The 14075-nt window shown below is 52.8% G+C and overlaps 1 protein-coding gene across 6 annotated transcripts in view; it reads right to left on the bottom strand.

Moving 5' to 3' along the window:
- Positions 1–251: 251 nt before the first annotated feature.
- Positions 252–14075, bottom strand: part of CADM1 (cell adhesion molecule 1) — a 349165-nt gene continuing 335341 nt past the window's right edge. For 4 of the 6 annotated variants that reach the window (XM_036324268.1, XM_036324269.1, XM_036324270.1 and 1 more), the window contains 2 exons: positions 4991–5122; positions 252–3108 (listed from right to left, as the gene is read on the bottom strand). In XM_036324268.1, the coding sequence (XP_036180161.1) occupies positions 2990–3108; positions 4991–5122 (251 nt within the window). In that variant the 3' untranslated portion in view covers positions 252–2989. The remainder of the gene's footprint in view (positions 3109–4990; positions 5123–14075) is intronic. The other 2 variants (XM_036324271.1, XM_036324273.1) reach the window with 1 other exon arrangement.

Here is a 14075-nt window from a genome sequence, read left to right as displayed (position 1 = left end):
CCGCCTCTGCATCCCGCACCTGCACAAACCGCTGATCCGCACTGCCAGGCACCTGGCCCACCTGGCCACTGAGGGGAGGAGAGAACAAGGACAGGAAGGATGAGCAGAGGAAGCGGGAGGAATCGGATCAGAGCAACCGGCCGGCAGATTTCCCAGCGCCTGTGGCTGCTCCGGTCCGCAAGGTCCTGAGGAGAAAGCCGGACCAGGGCCCGCGAAACGTCCATTAAAAAGTTCATAATGAGATTAAAGGATCACTTTGTAACATTAATTTTTTTATTAAGAAGACAGATATTTTATAGTACTTCTTTTTTTCTTTTTTTTTTCTTTTGTAAAAATGGTATACATGAACCAATACAAAATGCGAATGGGAACATATGGATATGGAGTTTCTTACACCGTAACACCGTCCATGGACACCTTAGCAACAGAACTGGCCTAGAGGGAGATAGGACGTCGGTGTGACTAAAGAACAAGCTTATTTGGCATCAATTATACATCCTTCATTATTTTATATTCCTTTAAAAAACACAAAAAACAAGTTTGTTCTTTCTTCACTCTAAAAAAAGTGACCGACCTGTACAAAGTAATACTCAACAATACATTTCAAACAGCGCACTGTATACTGAAGAAAAATACATGAACCAATATACAACTAAAGCCCAGAATTTCCTGTTTTTGCTTGGTTTTATTTTATTTTTTTTCCAATGTGTGGGGCCTACACTTAGCGATCTACCTGAGACGGAAAACACCAATCAAAACACATGGACCTGAGACATGTCAACATTGTAAGCCATAAAGTTACATCGGGAACACTGCACTACTGTACACGTCTCAAAACAGAAAGATGGGCGGTCCCAAAACGGAGATGCCAATTCTGTGAGCGATGCTACGTTTCATTTTTTTGTTTTCCTCAAAAGAATGACTGAAAAAACCCTGTCGACAACATGCCAATGATTCTCACCCTTTGATCTGGTCACGCTAGGTCAGGATGGGAGCTAGGGGCTCGGGAGAGAGCTGCACGTTATAAAATTCCGTGAAAAAGGGACGTTGGTTGTGGCCTTTGTCTGGGTTAGTGCCTCGGGACGGGAGAGGGAGACGGAGCTGCTCGGTGGATCTCCTCTTTCGAGCCAGTCCGCTCCCAAAAGGCCCCGTATTGCAAATGGTTCTATCAAAGGTTAAAGTAAAGACAAGAAAAATAAACACGCTTTCAAATAACAAAGAGTTGACACTTTTCCCCCTTAAATAAATCAGCGTAAGTTTTCCACATAATGTAACAATAGTAAAAATGCACCTTGCAAAATCCAAAGTTACTCACTGAAAATGTTATATAATATATATTTATATATATATAGATCTATCTTTTTTGATGCCATCTTTCTATAGGGACTGCGTTCTGGAGTCTGGGGCCTTACCAAGACGCCTGGTAAGAGTTTTGTCTCTATCCTTCAGGACTACTTCTAGGTTCCTAGACGTACCTGCCTTTAGAAAATGTAGAGAACTGACTCCTCCCCTTCCCCCAGGCTCCGCCCACGACGCCCTCCGGTGGCTTCTTTAGTAGCTATGCACTATGGCTGCTGTCATGCGAGGATTGGTAATTTTTTGGCAGATGGTTCTTAAGGCTGAGGAAAGAGGCCAAGGCTAGTGTATGAAAGGTAAAAAGATAAAAACACTCACATTTGAGTTTTGATTAAGTAACTGAAAAGCCCTGCATGCGGCTCCCCACCTCTGCTCTGACCTTTTGGGAACGGAGGTCCACGCAGACCAGCGTGAGAACTGGCCTCCTTCTGGACCTCCTGCCTTTGTCGAGCCTGATCTGAAGGAAGGAAAGTTTCACACGGGTTTGAGTTGGACATCCCAGCATGACAAATATCTGTAATATACAGTACATGCAGGCCACATCCACCCCCTTCCGGGCTGAGCACAAAGGGAAGACCTGTCCCATTCAGTCATGCTCCCATCGCACCGACTTGCTCTTGCCTACAAATTAGTGAGAAGTAAGGCCGACTGGGAAAGGTGGATGGAATCATTTGGAACAGAAACAACCGGAGCAGAACTATCGCTCCCCCGCCCTGTGTCCCCTCCTGTGGCAACTCACATTTGTCCGCTTACACAAAAGGAACAGCCCTCCCTGTCAGGTCTGCGAGGGCATGAAAAAAGGAGCTCTTTCCAGCCCAACCCTCTGGACAGTGTGGGGTAGCTACACGGAGCCCTCTACAGACACAGAAGAAAAACAGATTCCACCTCGTTGCGACACACCTCACTGGCAGATAACCCTGTACAGTAATGTAGTTCCACAGCAAACAGAACAGTTTCTGAATCACAGTCTACGTTTCTAGTCTTCACTGCTCTACGTATTGGAAACATGGGCAGCAGCAAAGAGTTCTCATTGTTTGTTCACCCAAATCTTTACAACAACAGAGAAGAATGCATATGGATACACTAAGTTCTGAACTATGAAATCTAAGCTGTGCTGGTTCTCCTTTTATGAAACTGAATTTTGAACACAAAGCAGTTACTTCAGCAATAAACAAAAAAAGTAAAAACAATAGCAAAATAAGGGGAAGGGGGGGAAGATTCTAAGGAATCCCAGCAGGCAAATTCCAAAATGGGAGATTTAAAAAAAAAAATCAAAACATCTTTTGAAAAATAAATGCGCACAAAGAGGAATAAGAAGGAACGCAACAAACAAAAAACAAGGCACAGAATTTTCTGCAATCTACCCAAACTAAACCCAAGCATCCAAGTTTGACTTGGTAGGAGGAAATAAAAATTAAAAAAAAAAAAAACACAAAAAAAGAGGTGTCAATCAGCAGAGTGTACTTTTCAAAGAACATTTTTTTTTTATACAGCAAATCCCAAGCCTTCCAGGTCTCGCGCCTTTCCACCCATTCATAAAAAATCACACGAATGTCTCTCAAGTTCCAACATCACTGTCTCTTTATCATCTAAATAGGGCCAGCGGGACACCTCATGGGAAGGAAAGGCTGCTCTAGATGAAGTACTCTTTCTTTTCTTCGGAGTTGTTCTGTCCTCCTTCTGCATTGATTATGGCTGTGTCTGCGTCTGCTGCGTCATCGGCTCCTTTGGCTTCATGAGTGAAGTATGTACCTGCAAGATGAAGGGGTAAAGCACCGTGACTGTCTGATGGCCTCTGTGTCCAGTGGCACAGAGATGGCAACTGGCTCTGCGGCCATCATCAGCGCAGTGAGTGCAGGCAGCAGAGGGGAGAAAACGATGGGAGGAGAGAGGGGGTGGGCGAGACAATGGGGATCCGGGGCTCCACAGGCACCACGCCGACTGAACCGCTGCGATATAACTCGGCAAATGAGACATTAGAGCAGTGATGATGACCAGGGGATGCGGCAGAGGAAGACGTGAGTGGGAGCTAAAAATGCAGAAGCTGGAGAGCTGCTGGCTAACACATACACAGCAACGCCCGGACCAATGACCAGATATATGCACAGACATGATTAAGGACCAAAGCAAGAAAGAGCAATTAGCCAATAGATGAATTAGGGCCCTGATGACGTCACTGCCACCTCGAGTCGTCCAGCGAACCTTGCCTCCTGTCTCTATAGTCTCTGGTGCCTCTGGGAGCGAGAATGCGCTCGCACGCGCCAGGGTGTCTGACTGGCTCCTGCTTCTGCTGCGGGTGGGTCGCAGGTGCAGAACTAGCTTGACGTTCGTCAAGGCTGGGTCTGCCTTAAGCTGCGGGCGAGTCTCTCTCACAGCAACCCTAACCGGACCCAGATTCATGGATTTGCTAACTGGCACGGCCACTTCATAGTGACAACAGACAGGACGGTACAAAGTTGGTGACACTCTTATCACCAAGTCCCAGGAGTTTACATGGAGAAAGTATGTTATGACATAGGCCTACACTGCCTATGTCATAATCAAATAGCCCTGCTCCCACTATACACTGTCTTCATAGAAACTCTTAGGTAAAAAAAAACACAACAAAATCCATTGCTTTCAGGTTTCCCGAGTGACAAGTCTGAGAAGGCAGGCAGCCAGTGTCCCCCTGGGGCCCTCTTTCCTCTGCTTCTCCCCTCGCTCTCCCCAGCCGAGCAGACCTCTGCCCTGCTCTCTGGCCTGACTTCCTGGCTCAGCCTCGAGAGGCGGCGGGTTCTCGGCCAGTCTGCTCCTGGGTGTGAGCATAGCCCCGAGACCCCAAGCAGTTTCACGCCTGAGACGGGCACTTTGGATCCTGAAGGCGGTTGTCAAGGACCTTGGACTTCCACTGCTGAGCTTAAGGGAAACTCTCCAAACGCAAGTTCTACAAGCGAGCGGTATGCAAGCGCTTAGAGTCCATCTATCGGAAGCCCCACAAGCTCATTGCACAGCACCAAGAAAAACAGCTGAGAGACAAGGGTGGACAAAGAGGAGGAAGAATAAATTACCCAGGGAGAGGGGGATCAGAGCAGCGGGGCAGGAGGAAAGCGCTGGAAAAGGGGAGGCCCATCCAGGCTGCACAGCCGGTAAGTGTGCGATTCATGGCAATTTGCATCAATTGCACTGATAATCTAAAAAATACATATTGATGTGGCTTTCCAGGCACACCAAACCAAGGAGGTGTTCTGGCCACTGTGGGCAGGCTACCTGAGCCTGGGGCAGGTGCGGAGCCAGTACACCCGCCCCCGGAAGCTGTAGGTCACGGGCGTTCTCTCTCCATGTCGGTGTGGTTCACCCCCACCTCACACACCAGCCCCGACTGTGGTTTTCCCTCTGTCCCCAATTATGGATTGTAGAGTAACAACCTATAAAGCTTTATATTTAGAGAAAACCCAAATCAAGGAGTGCTTGCTACTCATCAACTCTCAGAGTCCTAATCAGCAGCTGCTAAATTTTCTTTCTTTCCCTCTCCATTTCAGGAATCAAAGAGGCCATGCGGCCACATCACCCTAACTGCCTATCCAGGACAACCTTGCCAAGTCCCCGGATGTGGGCGGTGGGGCACGAGGCCCCGCCTGGCCAGGCACCTGCTTACCTTTGTGTCTGGCAAAGTAGCGCCCCAGAATGATGAGCAAGCAGAGCATGGCGAACACCACCACGGCCACGACGCCGCCAATCACGGCGTGGTCCACCGCCCGGATGGAGCCTTCTTCACCTGCTCGGGAGTCTGTGGGATCAGAAGAGGAAGAGGGATGTAGAGCCCATCACAGACACCAGAAGCCCCAGGGACACGGCCTGCAGGGCCGCAGGAGTCAGCGAGAGCAACCGGGAGGTGGGAGGAGTGACAGGCGGGACGGACTGGGCTGGCCAGTGCTGCCCTGGCCCCTCGGCCCACAGGCCATTTCCCTAGAGCCTCTCAGGGCGCTAATGAGCCTGGACCAGCTCAGGCAGGGAGCGGGGGAAGGAAGGGCCCATCGCCCTGGCTGCTCTGAGCGTTCACACTATCTGCCCAGGTGCCGCTCTACCAGGGCGGCCGCCCTGGCCAAGGGCGCTCGCTCGGAGCGGATGGCACCTTCCGGCAGTAACGGGAGCTGTGGAGGGAGGCGGGCCGCCCAGTGTCTTAATCTCTGCTGGGCACAGGCACAGGCAAAGTGAGGCGCTCCAAGCCACAGCTGCCTAGAGATAAATAGGATTATGAGACTAAAGACAAGTGGTGCGCTTGCTCCCTGTAGCATGTGTGAGGGAGGAAGCCTCAATCTAAAACCTAAAGACCTATTTCAGAAAGACAGCAAGGAATGATGGTCCGTCGCCACAGACGGCTCCTATTTTATTAATTTAGCACTCCACAACACAATTAATTCTCCTTCATAACATCACTCCCTCGGATGTCTTCTTCCGACGGAGGAGTGACGCGCTTGGCTGGGGAACAGCGTGGAAGGGACCCGAGTGAGCGATGGCCGTGCAGGATGGATGGATGGCAAGGTAAACAATTTTAATTTAGGACTGGCTGCATCACCCCTTGCTGAAATCCTAATGGCACCCAGGATTTATAATGTAGTAAAAAACAATTATTCTCCCGTTGATTAATACATTAACATTTTGGAGTGGAAGCTAAACCATTGTCTTTCTTTTTTTATTGAGTCAAGTACGACACCTCCATTAAAATGATTTACTAGCTGTACCTTACAATTTAAGCACAGCAGCAACAGAAACGGTAAAAATCTTTTAACTTTACATGATTTGTGAAGTCATATGTGAAGGATTTACCATTTAAATCTTTCAGTACAAGCAGCACATGGCCTATAAATCTGTCCCTGCAGCTGCTGGACGCCTGAGGAATGGAGACCGAGAGCACAGATCCAAGTCCATTTTTAAGAAAGATTTATCTCGGACTCTCGGCAAAGAACAGAGCAAATCTCTGAAGCCTCCACCTCTAATAATATTTGAAGTTTATCGATCAAGTGTACAGATCCGTGACAGCTAAAGGTAATGGTGCTCTTTTGAGCCGAAACCTGATACCACGCTTTCAGCAGGAGGCATGATTTACACTTTCCATCGATATTTCCAATTCTGCTCTGAGATTAAGTACTGAAGGGCGTGGGGAAATAACTCCTGACCGAGGGGGTCTATGGAAAGGGCTTTAATTAAAAGAGCTTAAATTTTAAAATGAAGTATTTCAAGTGTTTCATTAAGTTACCTCCAAAAGGACGACAAAACCCCAAACCCAACCCCAAACAGAAACGCCGAACGAGAGCCACGGCGGCCGCCCAGGACCACAGGGGATGTGCTGACGTGGAGCAGAGACGGTGCAGGTGCAGCAGCTGGTGAGCCCGCCTGCCACGTGCCAGCCCCTCCGGCACCGTGTCTAACGAGCTGGGCCCGAAATCGGGGGAGAGGAACCCCTCCCGGCCAAAGTGCTGCCTAGTGCAGACGCCAGGCCTCGGAGCCTTGGAAGTCACTTCAACCAGGCAGAACTCGGCCACGGAAACGTCCAGGGGACACCAGAGCTGGCTGAAGGGGAGCACTGCCCTTGGGGTGCCCCTTGGTGCTGGCACCTGCTGGGGGGGCTATGTTTACACACCGGAGTCTCTCGCCCCAACGGCACCGATTCAAACTGCTCACAGGGAGACAAAAGCGACAGGAAAGCCAGCAAACTGTGACTTCCTCGGGGAGCTGTTGATGCCAGGGGTCTGTGGGAACGAGAATGAACTCATCTCCAACTGCCAGGAGCTTGAGGGCGAATGCCACATGAGGGCCTCTCAGCTACCTCCGGGTCTTAGCTCTGGCGAGGGAAGTGAGGCGGTTCTGGCCATGAGGAGAGGGTGCCAGGCACCGAGGCAAGAGGGGAAGGCAGGGCCCGCACGGGCACAGCAGAGAGCAGCGTCGATGGCTGACCCAGTGCAGACCTGGCCCGCGTGGAGAAGACTGCCTCTCCATGCCGAGGCACAGGAACGTTCTAGAAGCCAGGAAAAGAGAGCGAGCCCGCACACGAGAGAGAGCTCTTGATAAAGGAAAACGAGACCCTCCTGGGCAGCGTCCGTGGCCTTCATTTCTTCAGCCCACACGAGTCATTTGGTCTTTGCTCCCTGTGACGCTGGAGCCGCCGGAGCTCGGGCTGCTCCATTGCTGCCCACATCCACACCTGGTGCCACCTCTCCTCCCGCCCTCCAGGCCATGCACATGGCAGACACTTGCCTATGAGGGCGAAGGCTCCTGCTCGCTTCTGATACTCAGATCGGAAGGCTCACCACCGCCTCCCGTCACTGCCGACGGACACAGAAGGTGGTGATGTTTCATTCCCAGGAGACACTGCAGGCTGGGAGCTCCTCGTGCCTCCCCCAACCCCACCCACCCGGCTTCCTGCCCATCGGCAGGTGGCGGCGTGCTGGGCGCCCCTAAGAAGAGCGGGGCTGTCCCAGCCTCATCTCACGCTTTCCTTTGTTTCCATGAGTGGACCCGGGAGGAGAGTTCTCGGTGCCATGGACGTGCCCACGGTGGCCGAGCAGCAGGTGAGCGCTGGTCACCTATCACCAGGTGGGAGGAGTGCCTGCGCCCGCGGCCGGGGCACTGTGGCCGGGCACCCGGGGCTGGTGCCTCGCTCAAGCCGTCACTCAGAGGTGCTGGGCTGATGAGTCAGATGAAACCTGGAGCTGAAGGAGATCCCGACCCCGAAAGGGTCTGGCGGGGCCCCAGAAGCCACTTCTCAGTGAGAACTCGGGCATGTCTGTGCCTCCCACTGTCACCCACAGATCCTGCTCCTCTTGGGGTCACTTCCACTCAGGCCAGAGCCGCTTGCTTTCCTGGGGATGTGCTCCCAGGTCTGGCTCCTTTGCTCAATGAGGCAGAACAGAGAGCCAAAGAGGTGGTCTCTCCCGCTGCCCGGCTCCTACGCGGGAAAGCTAACGTTTATAAAACCTGCTCCTCGGCCAACAGCCCTCTCTTGTCGTCTAGCGGACGATGTGCTTCCCTCCCAGGAGCAGGGGCTGGCGCTGCACTCGGGACTGCAGCCGCTGTGCAGTGGTGCGTGTGCAGAGGGTGCACAGGGGCTCCAGCCCCGCAGAGCGAGCACGAGGGTGGTCGCCGAGTGAGAATCCCATCAGGACCGCAGGTGACAGGCTGTCACCGAGCCTGGTGTCTGCCTGGCATGCGTGCCCACGCGGTGTGGCTCTGTCCGGCCTGCAGTCCTGTCTGCGGCTTGGTGTCACCCGGTCTCTTGGGGTGGACCCCATGGACGGATGAGCATGCCCAGTTAGCTTTCCTTTTGGGAAAGAGCTGACCACCGAGGTCCTGGGGAGCGTCCATAAGCTGCTGACAGAAGCTCTGCGGGCTCCCCCGGTGAGGCCACAGCTCCCACCATGGGCCTCGCACTGGCCTCAGAGATGGAAAGGACAACCCGTTTCACAGGAACTCCCAGGAGGGCCGGCCAGGCTGCTCAGACCTTCCCTCAGGCCAGGTGACCGGCCACCCATTCCTCGGGGCACTGTGCAGGAGGCATGAAGGCCCTGGCTCCCAGGCCTGACAAGAAAAGTGGCGCTGGTGGGGGGCAGTGTCCCCCTCCCAGGGTTCCCCTCTCCCAGCTGCCTTTCACCGCTCCTCGCGGCCAGAGCCGCTGCCTGTGTTAGAGCCGCGCTGCCCCAGGCCCCGGCGTCTGTGGCTACTTTGGGGCCTGGTCGGGGCTGTGGAACATAATTTGCCACAACCATGGTCTGTGAGAGCCACAGGGAGCCAGGGAAGGGCCAGGACACCCCAGACTAGCTCCTGGCACACGGGGACCTGGCACCCTGGCACCTTGCAGCCAGGCTGCAGCCTGAGGCCATTGAAAACTCGGGGAGCAGACACTCTCCTTAAACGCGCCATCTGTTCTCTCCGCGGTCACACCGACCTTAGCAGCTTCTGAAGATATCAGGCCTCCTACTTGAATTTACTGAACAGGTCAGCTGCTCCACCTCCAGGCCTCCTCACTTGCGGGGGCTGCAGGAGAGTCCGAACCGCCGGCTTTCTGCAACAGTTCTGTCCCTGGCTTAGTCCCGCCTCCCCGCACGGAGACTTGCTGGATGGGTCACTTTAATGGAAAACTCTGAGATGCGGAGTTTGGGAGGGAAAGGCTGTCTCTGCTCCCGAGGGCTGGAGGGGGATGAGTCTCTCTCAGAAGCAGCTTAACGATCAGGGTGGCACTTGCGACTTCTTGTTGGAAAAAAGAGAAAGCCTGGCAGTGGATTTCCCTAATCTCTCGCAAAAACAAAATCTAGCCTCAAAGACAAAACAAAACAACCCAAAAAGCCAGGCACCATCTGAATCACGGAGCTGCTCATTCTCGTCACCTATCCGTCACCTATCGCAGCTCCCGCCACGACAACAAAAACAAGTGTGCATTTAAAAAGCACAACTTTATTACCGAAGGGCAACACACTGAATGGCGCCACTGACAAAATGCCACCTTATTTGCTAATCCTAATATGTTATTCTTCTTCAAGATCTGCTTTTCTCAGCACCAATTCAATTACAGAGGCTACAAATCCTCCTGACATTTAATTCCCTCTTGTCAGAGAGCAGTAAATGCATCCAACACGTGCACAGCTCGCCCATTAAGATGTGCATACTCACTGGGCACACTGGCCGCCGTGCAGTAACCTTCCTCTCCTCAGAGTGAACGGGAGGAGTTGTGTAGGGCAGGGAAATAGGAAGCCTCGTCCACAGTGTCCCGGGCATCGCATCGCCTCACATCCCTTCAGCTGCACCTCATTCGTGCGGTGTCACTGCGGCTACACTAACATTTCAGAGGAACTGTGTGCAGCCGCCCCGCGTGGTGAGCCCAGGGCTCAGTGCGCGCTCATCTGGGTGAGAACACCGCACCCAGCGAGCAGGATCGGGCGCGTAGCTTTTCCGGCCTACGCCGGCCTCCAGAAACTGGCCTGCGTGGCCGATCCGGGGAGACACACGGCCCCACCTCCTGTGGGGCCCCAGGAAAGCACACTGCCATCAGGGGGAAGCTGGGCTTCGTCACTGTTCTGTGACATAGGTGGTCTGTCGGCTACTCTGAGCCCTGAGCACACCACACATTTCCCAGGGTTGTTGGGGAGTCTGCGTGCTGCTGAGGTGCCGGCCTCCCAGCCAGGGCTGGTCCGGCAGAGGCACTCGGAGTGTCTGCCACGTTTAAGCCCGCCTTCTTAAAGCCGGAGGCTCCATTCAGTTCTTAACCACTGATTCAAGGCAAACGTCTATCCGCTCTTTGGGGTAAGGGTGGTACCGCACACTCGGCACTGTTTTCTGATGGTGAGATGCCCCAACCCCTGCCCAGCTGAAGTCACCAAGCCCTTTCCTACGCAGAACAGCACATGGGACTGTGGTCAGCTCTCCTGCCGTGGCCAAGGCTGCAGCCTGGCGGCGGAAGGTCACCTAGTCATGATTCAGGTGAACCACCCGAGTGCTAGGTATCAAGTACTAGTTGTCAGCTACACACAGGAACAAGTGGGTTCTTCATATCCGCTTCTCTCCCTCCTCAAGTGAACTGATGTAATCTAAGCGGCGGGGGATGACCTTGTGCAATAGGAGTCCCCCCAAGCGCCAGCGCACCCAGAGACAGAGAGGCGCCCGGAGCCCGCTCTGCGGTCTCAGGAACAGGGCTTCGAGGGCAACGCCTTTTCCATTTTAAGCACCAGGAGGGCGCTGAGGGTGGGACCAGAGTTCTCCTTGAAGGAGGACACATCTACTCAAGAGGACAGGACTGTGGAGTATTTTCAAGGGCACGTTTCCCGCTAGAATCTCTCTCTGGAGAAAGATGCTTCCGTGGACCTCGGACATTGGGGGGTGAGGATGGATTAATGAATATGGCGAAGTCACCCAAATGCAGTGTCCAACCTGCAGAGCTGGACTTCGCAGTCTGCCTTGTAGTCCACCAGCTTTTTAATTTGGAGAAGTTCCTATTTGATGCTCTCCTTCCTCCCAGCGGGGGAAACAGCAGCATGTTGGATCATGGGAAGATCAGCAATAAGATGAGGTTCCAAGTCACACTGTGAGGGCACCATGGGCAAGCTGGTGTGGGCGGGCCATGATTGATCAGCTATGCCTTGTACTAAATGGAATTTTAAAGTAAGGGAATCTACAGGTTTAACCCCTGCAATCAAGCACTATCCCATGGCATTTAGCACCATCTCAGTGGGAAACGAATCCCATGGTTTAGGAGAGTCAGGGCTTTGAAGGGAAAAGCTGGATTTAATGCTGGGAGAGACCACCCAGGGAAGTCAGCACGTGACTCTCCAGCTGATGGGTCTGGAGGGCCCGACTTTCCCTCCTCATGTCCTGGATGCACAGACTGGATTGAAAAGGGCCCAAGAGGAAAAGGATTCCCAAGGCCCCAGAGCAGAGGGAGAATGGAATTCCCAGGGAGGGAACCCGCTCCAAACCAGCCCCATCTCCTAGAGAGGCAGGAGGAGCCAGGCGTTCAAATCCTCACGGTCTCGGAGTGAGTCATGTAACCTCTGGAGCCCGGCTCCTCGTCTGTGCACTGAGATGAACAACCTTCAGGCTTTCCCCGAAAACCTTCCCACGTCTGGCCTGTCCTGGCCCGCTCTTTCTGTTCCAAGGGCCTCCCCTCCATGGGTGAGCTGTGTGGCTGGCCTCCCTCCCCAGCCCACACTCACTCTCCTGTCCCGCTGTGGCTCTGTCTCCTTCACAGTGTTGGCCACGGGTTTCCTGTGCTCTGAGCCTGTCTCCCACCAACCCTGACTGCGCGTGGGGTCTGCGGCAGCTCCAGCTTCTGCTGGGCTCGCTCACGGCTGCGTCCCTGGAGCCCAGCTCAGAGCTGGCACGTGCCAGGAGCTCAAACAGTTGTGTTGAGTGAATGAAGAACAAATGAGATCATCAATATATGTGAGAGCTTTCTAAGCTGTAAATACTGTATACATATGAGTAAACAATGACACATTTTACGTTTATGGGGCAGACCCTGCCTGCGTCTACACAGCCCAGCCCAGCTGGCTCTGGCTGTTTTATCACTAACATTGCAAGTCCACCAGTGAAAAGGAATTGCCTATTTGCCCAATCTGAGCCACACGTTGGGTGGGGGCTAGTTAAGAGTCCCTCACAACACCGTCACACTAACCAGACGGTCATGTATCCCAGCTCAGAACATCACCTGGATCCAAAGACCTTTAAATGCTTCCATTATCTAAACACCTGGCTGGATTATCGAAGCCGTTTAGAACATGCCTCTACCCACACGCTGCTATGGAGTGCGAGGGAGACGCTGTAGGACTTTTCCAGATCACGCTCTCGTGTGTAGGGCGGGAGCTGAGGAAGCGTTTGGGGGAAGCATGCAGCTCTGGAACTTCCCAGCCACGCCTTTGCTGCAAAGCAGAAGGCTGATGGGCTGCTCTCGGCACGCGGAGCGCTGGCCGCCGCACTCCACTCCACAGACCCCCAGGCCCGGCCATTGCTGCGGCAGTTGGAGACATTTTTTTAAAGTTTTAGAATAAAACGGAAGGAAAAGAGGCTTAAAGCTATTCTACTCCATGTGGGGGGCAATAACCACCAGCTGTCACCAGATGTAACTGATAAAACAATTAAAAACTCTTGTCAAGTTAACACCCACAAAGCAAGCAGAAGGGCTCAAAGCCAACCTGTGGAAGCTCCCAGGTCTGCGTCAACACTCGCGGAGCTACACAAGCACAATGCTTAATGCAGAGGCACCAGACGGGTCATGGGCTCACTGGTGAGGAGGAGCCACATGTTGCTTAGGAAACGGCCCTGAGCTGAGGAGGTGGTGCTCAGTGGGGGGGGGGGGGGGGGGGGCGGAAGGGGGGAGGGGGAGAGTGGAGACAGACTATCATTTTGAAGAAAATGCAGAATATAACATTTATCCATATTAAGAATGAAATTTCCACCGAGATAGAGCGGGAATGAATGGAAATATGATTCATTACCACAGTTTAGCATTAAGCGGGCAACACCTACTCTAATTTATTGATGGACTGTTTAAGGCAGGTGTTAACCTGTTTGTCTTGTATTATAATTGAATTCAGTCTCTAGGCTACAGAAATTTGAGAAGTTCATCCTTTCTCAATCAATATGCTCCCCTTCACTGACCCATTTCAAGACAGCTTCATAGAAAATAATGTATTTTGTTTTAATAAATTTAAACAGTATGACAGCTGCTCAATTTTTATTGGTTGTTTTTTGCCTCTTCAGATGTCTCTTTGCTACTGAGCGAAGTCAAGCTCACAATCAATAGTAATTGATTAATCAGCATCCCCTTTGAACAAAGGTGCTAATCAGTTTTTGATTAGTTCATCAAGCCAGATGCAAAGGCAGCCTGGCGCCTGATGGACGGCGGTGTTCAGCAGGCAGGGTGGCAGCGCTCCTGGAGGCGGGGAGGGAGCAGTGCCAGGATTAATGTAACCGCGTTATGATGAACACAAACAGTTGTTGGTTTATTGCTCCTGACTTGGGGTGATTGAGAGAACAGCAGCAGGGCAGCGTCTGACTCGGTGGGGAGCTGAGACCCAGAACAGTCCTTCATTGAGGATGTGGTGGGGAAGGGGAGGTGGCTGCCTCGTCCCATTCTCCTAGAGGAGAAACACGACTTCTGCAAGGATGCTCATGTGGCTAATATCCAAGAGGGTCAGGGACAGAGAACGCGGCCTTTCTTAGGACCCTGAGAAGGTCCAAACGCCACGGCCACC

This window comes from Myotis myotis, unplaced genomic scaffold, assembly GCF_014108235.1.
Source record: "Myotis myotis isolate mMyoMyo1 unplaced genomic scaffold, mMyoMyo1.p scaffold_m19_p_10, whole genome shotgun sequence".
Taxonomy (NCBI): domain Eukaryota; kingdom Metazoa; phylum Chordata; class Mammalia; order Chiroptera; family Vespertilionidae; genus Myotis; species Myotis myotis.
This window is presented reverse-complemented; position numbering and strand designations above follow the sequence as displayed.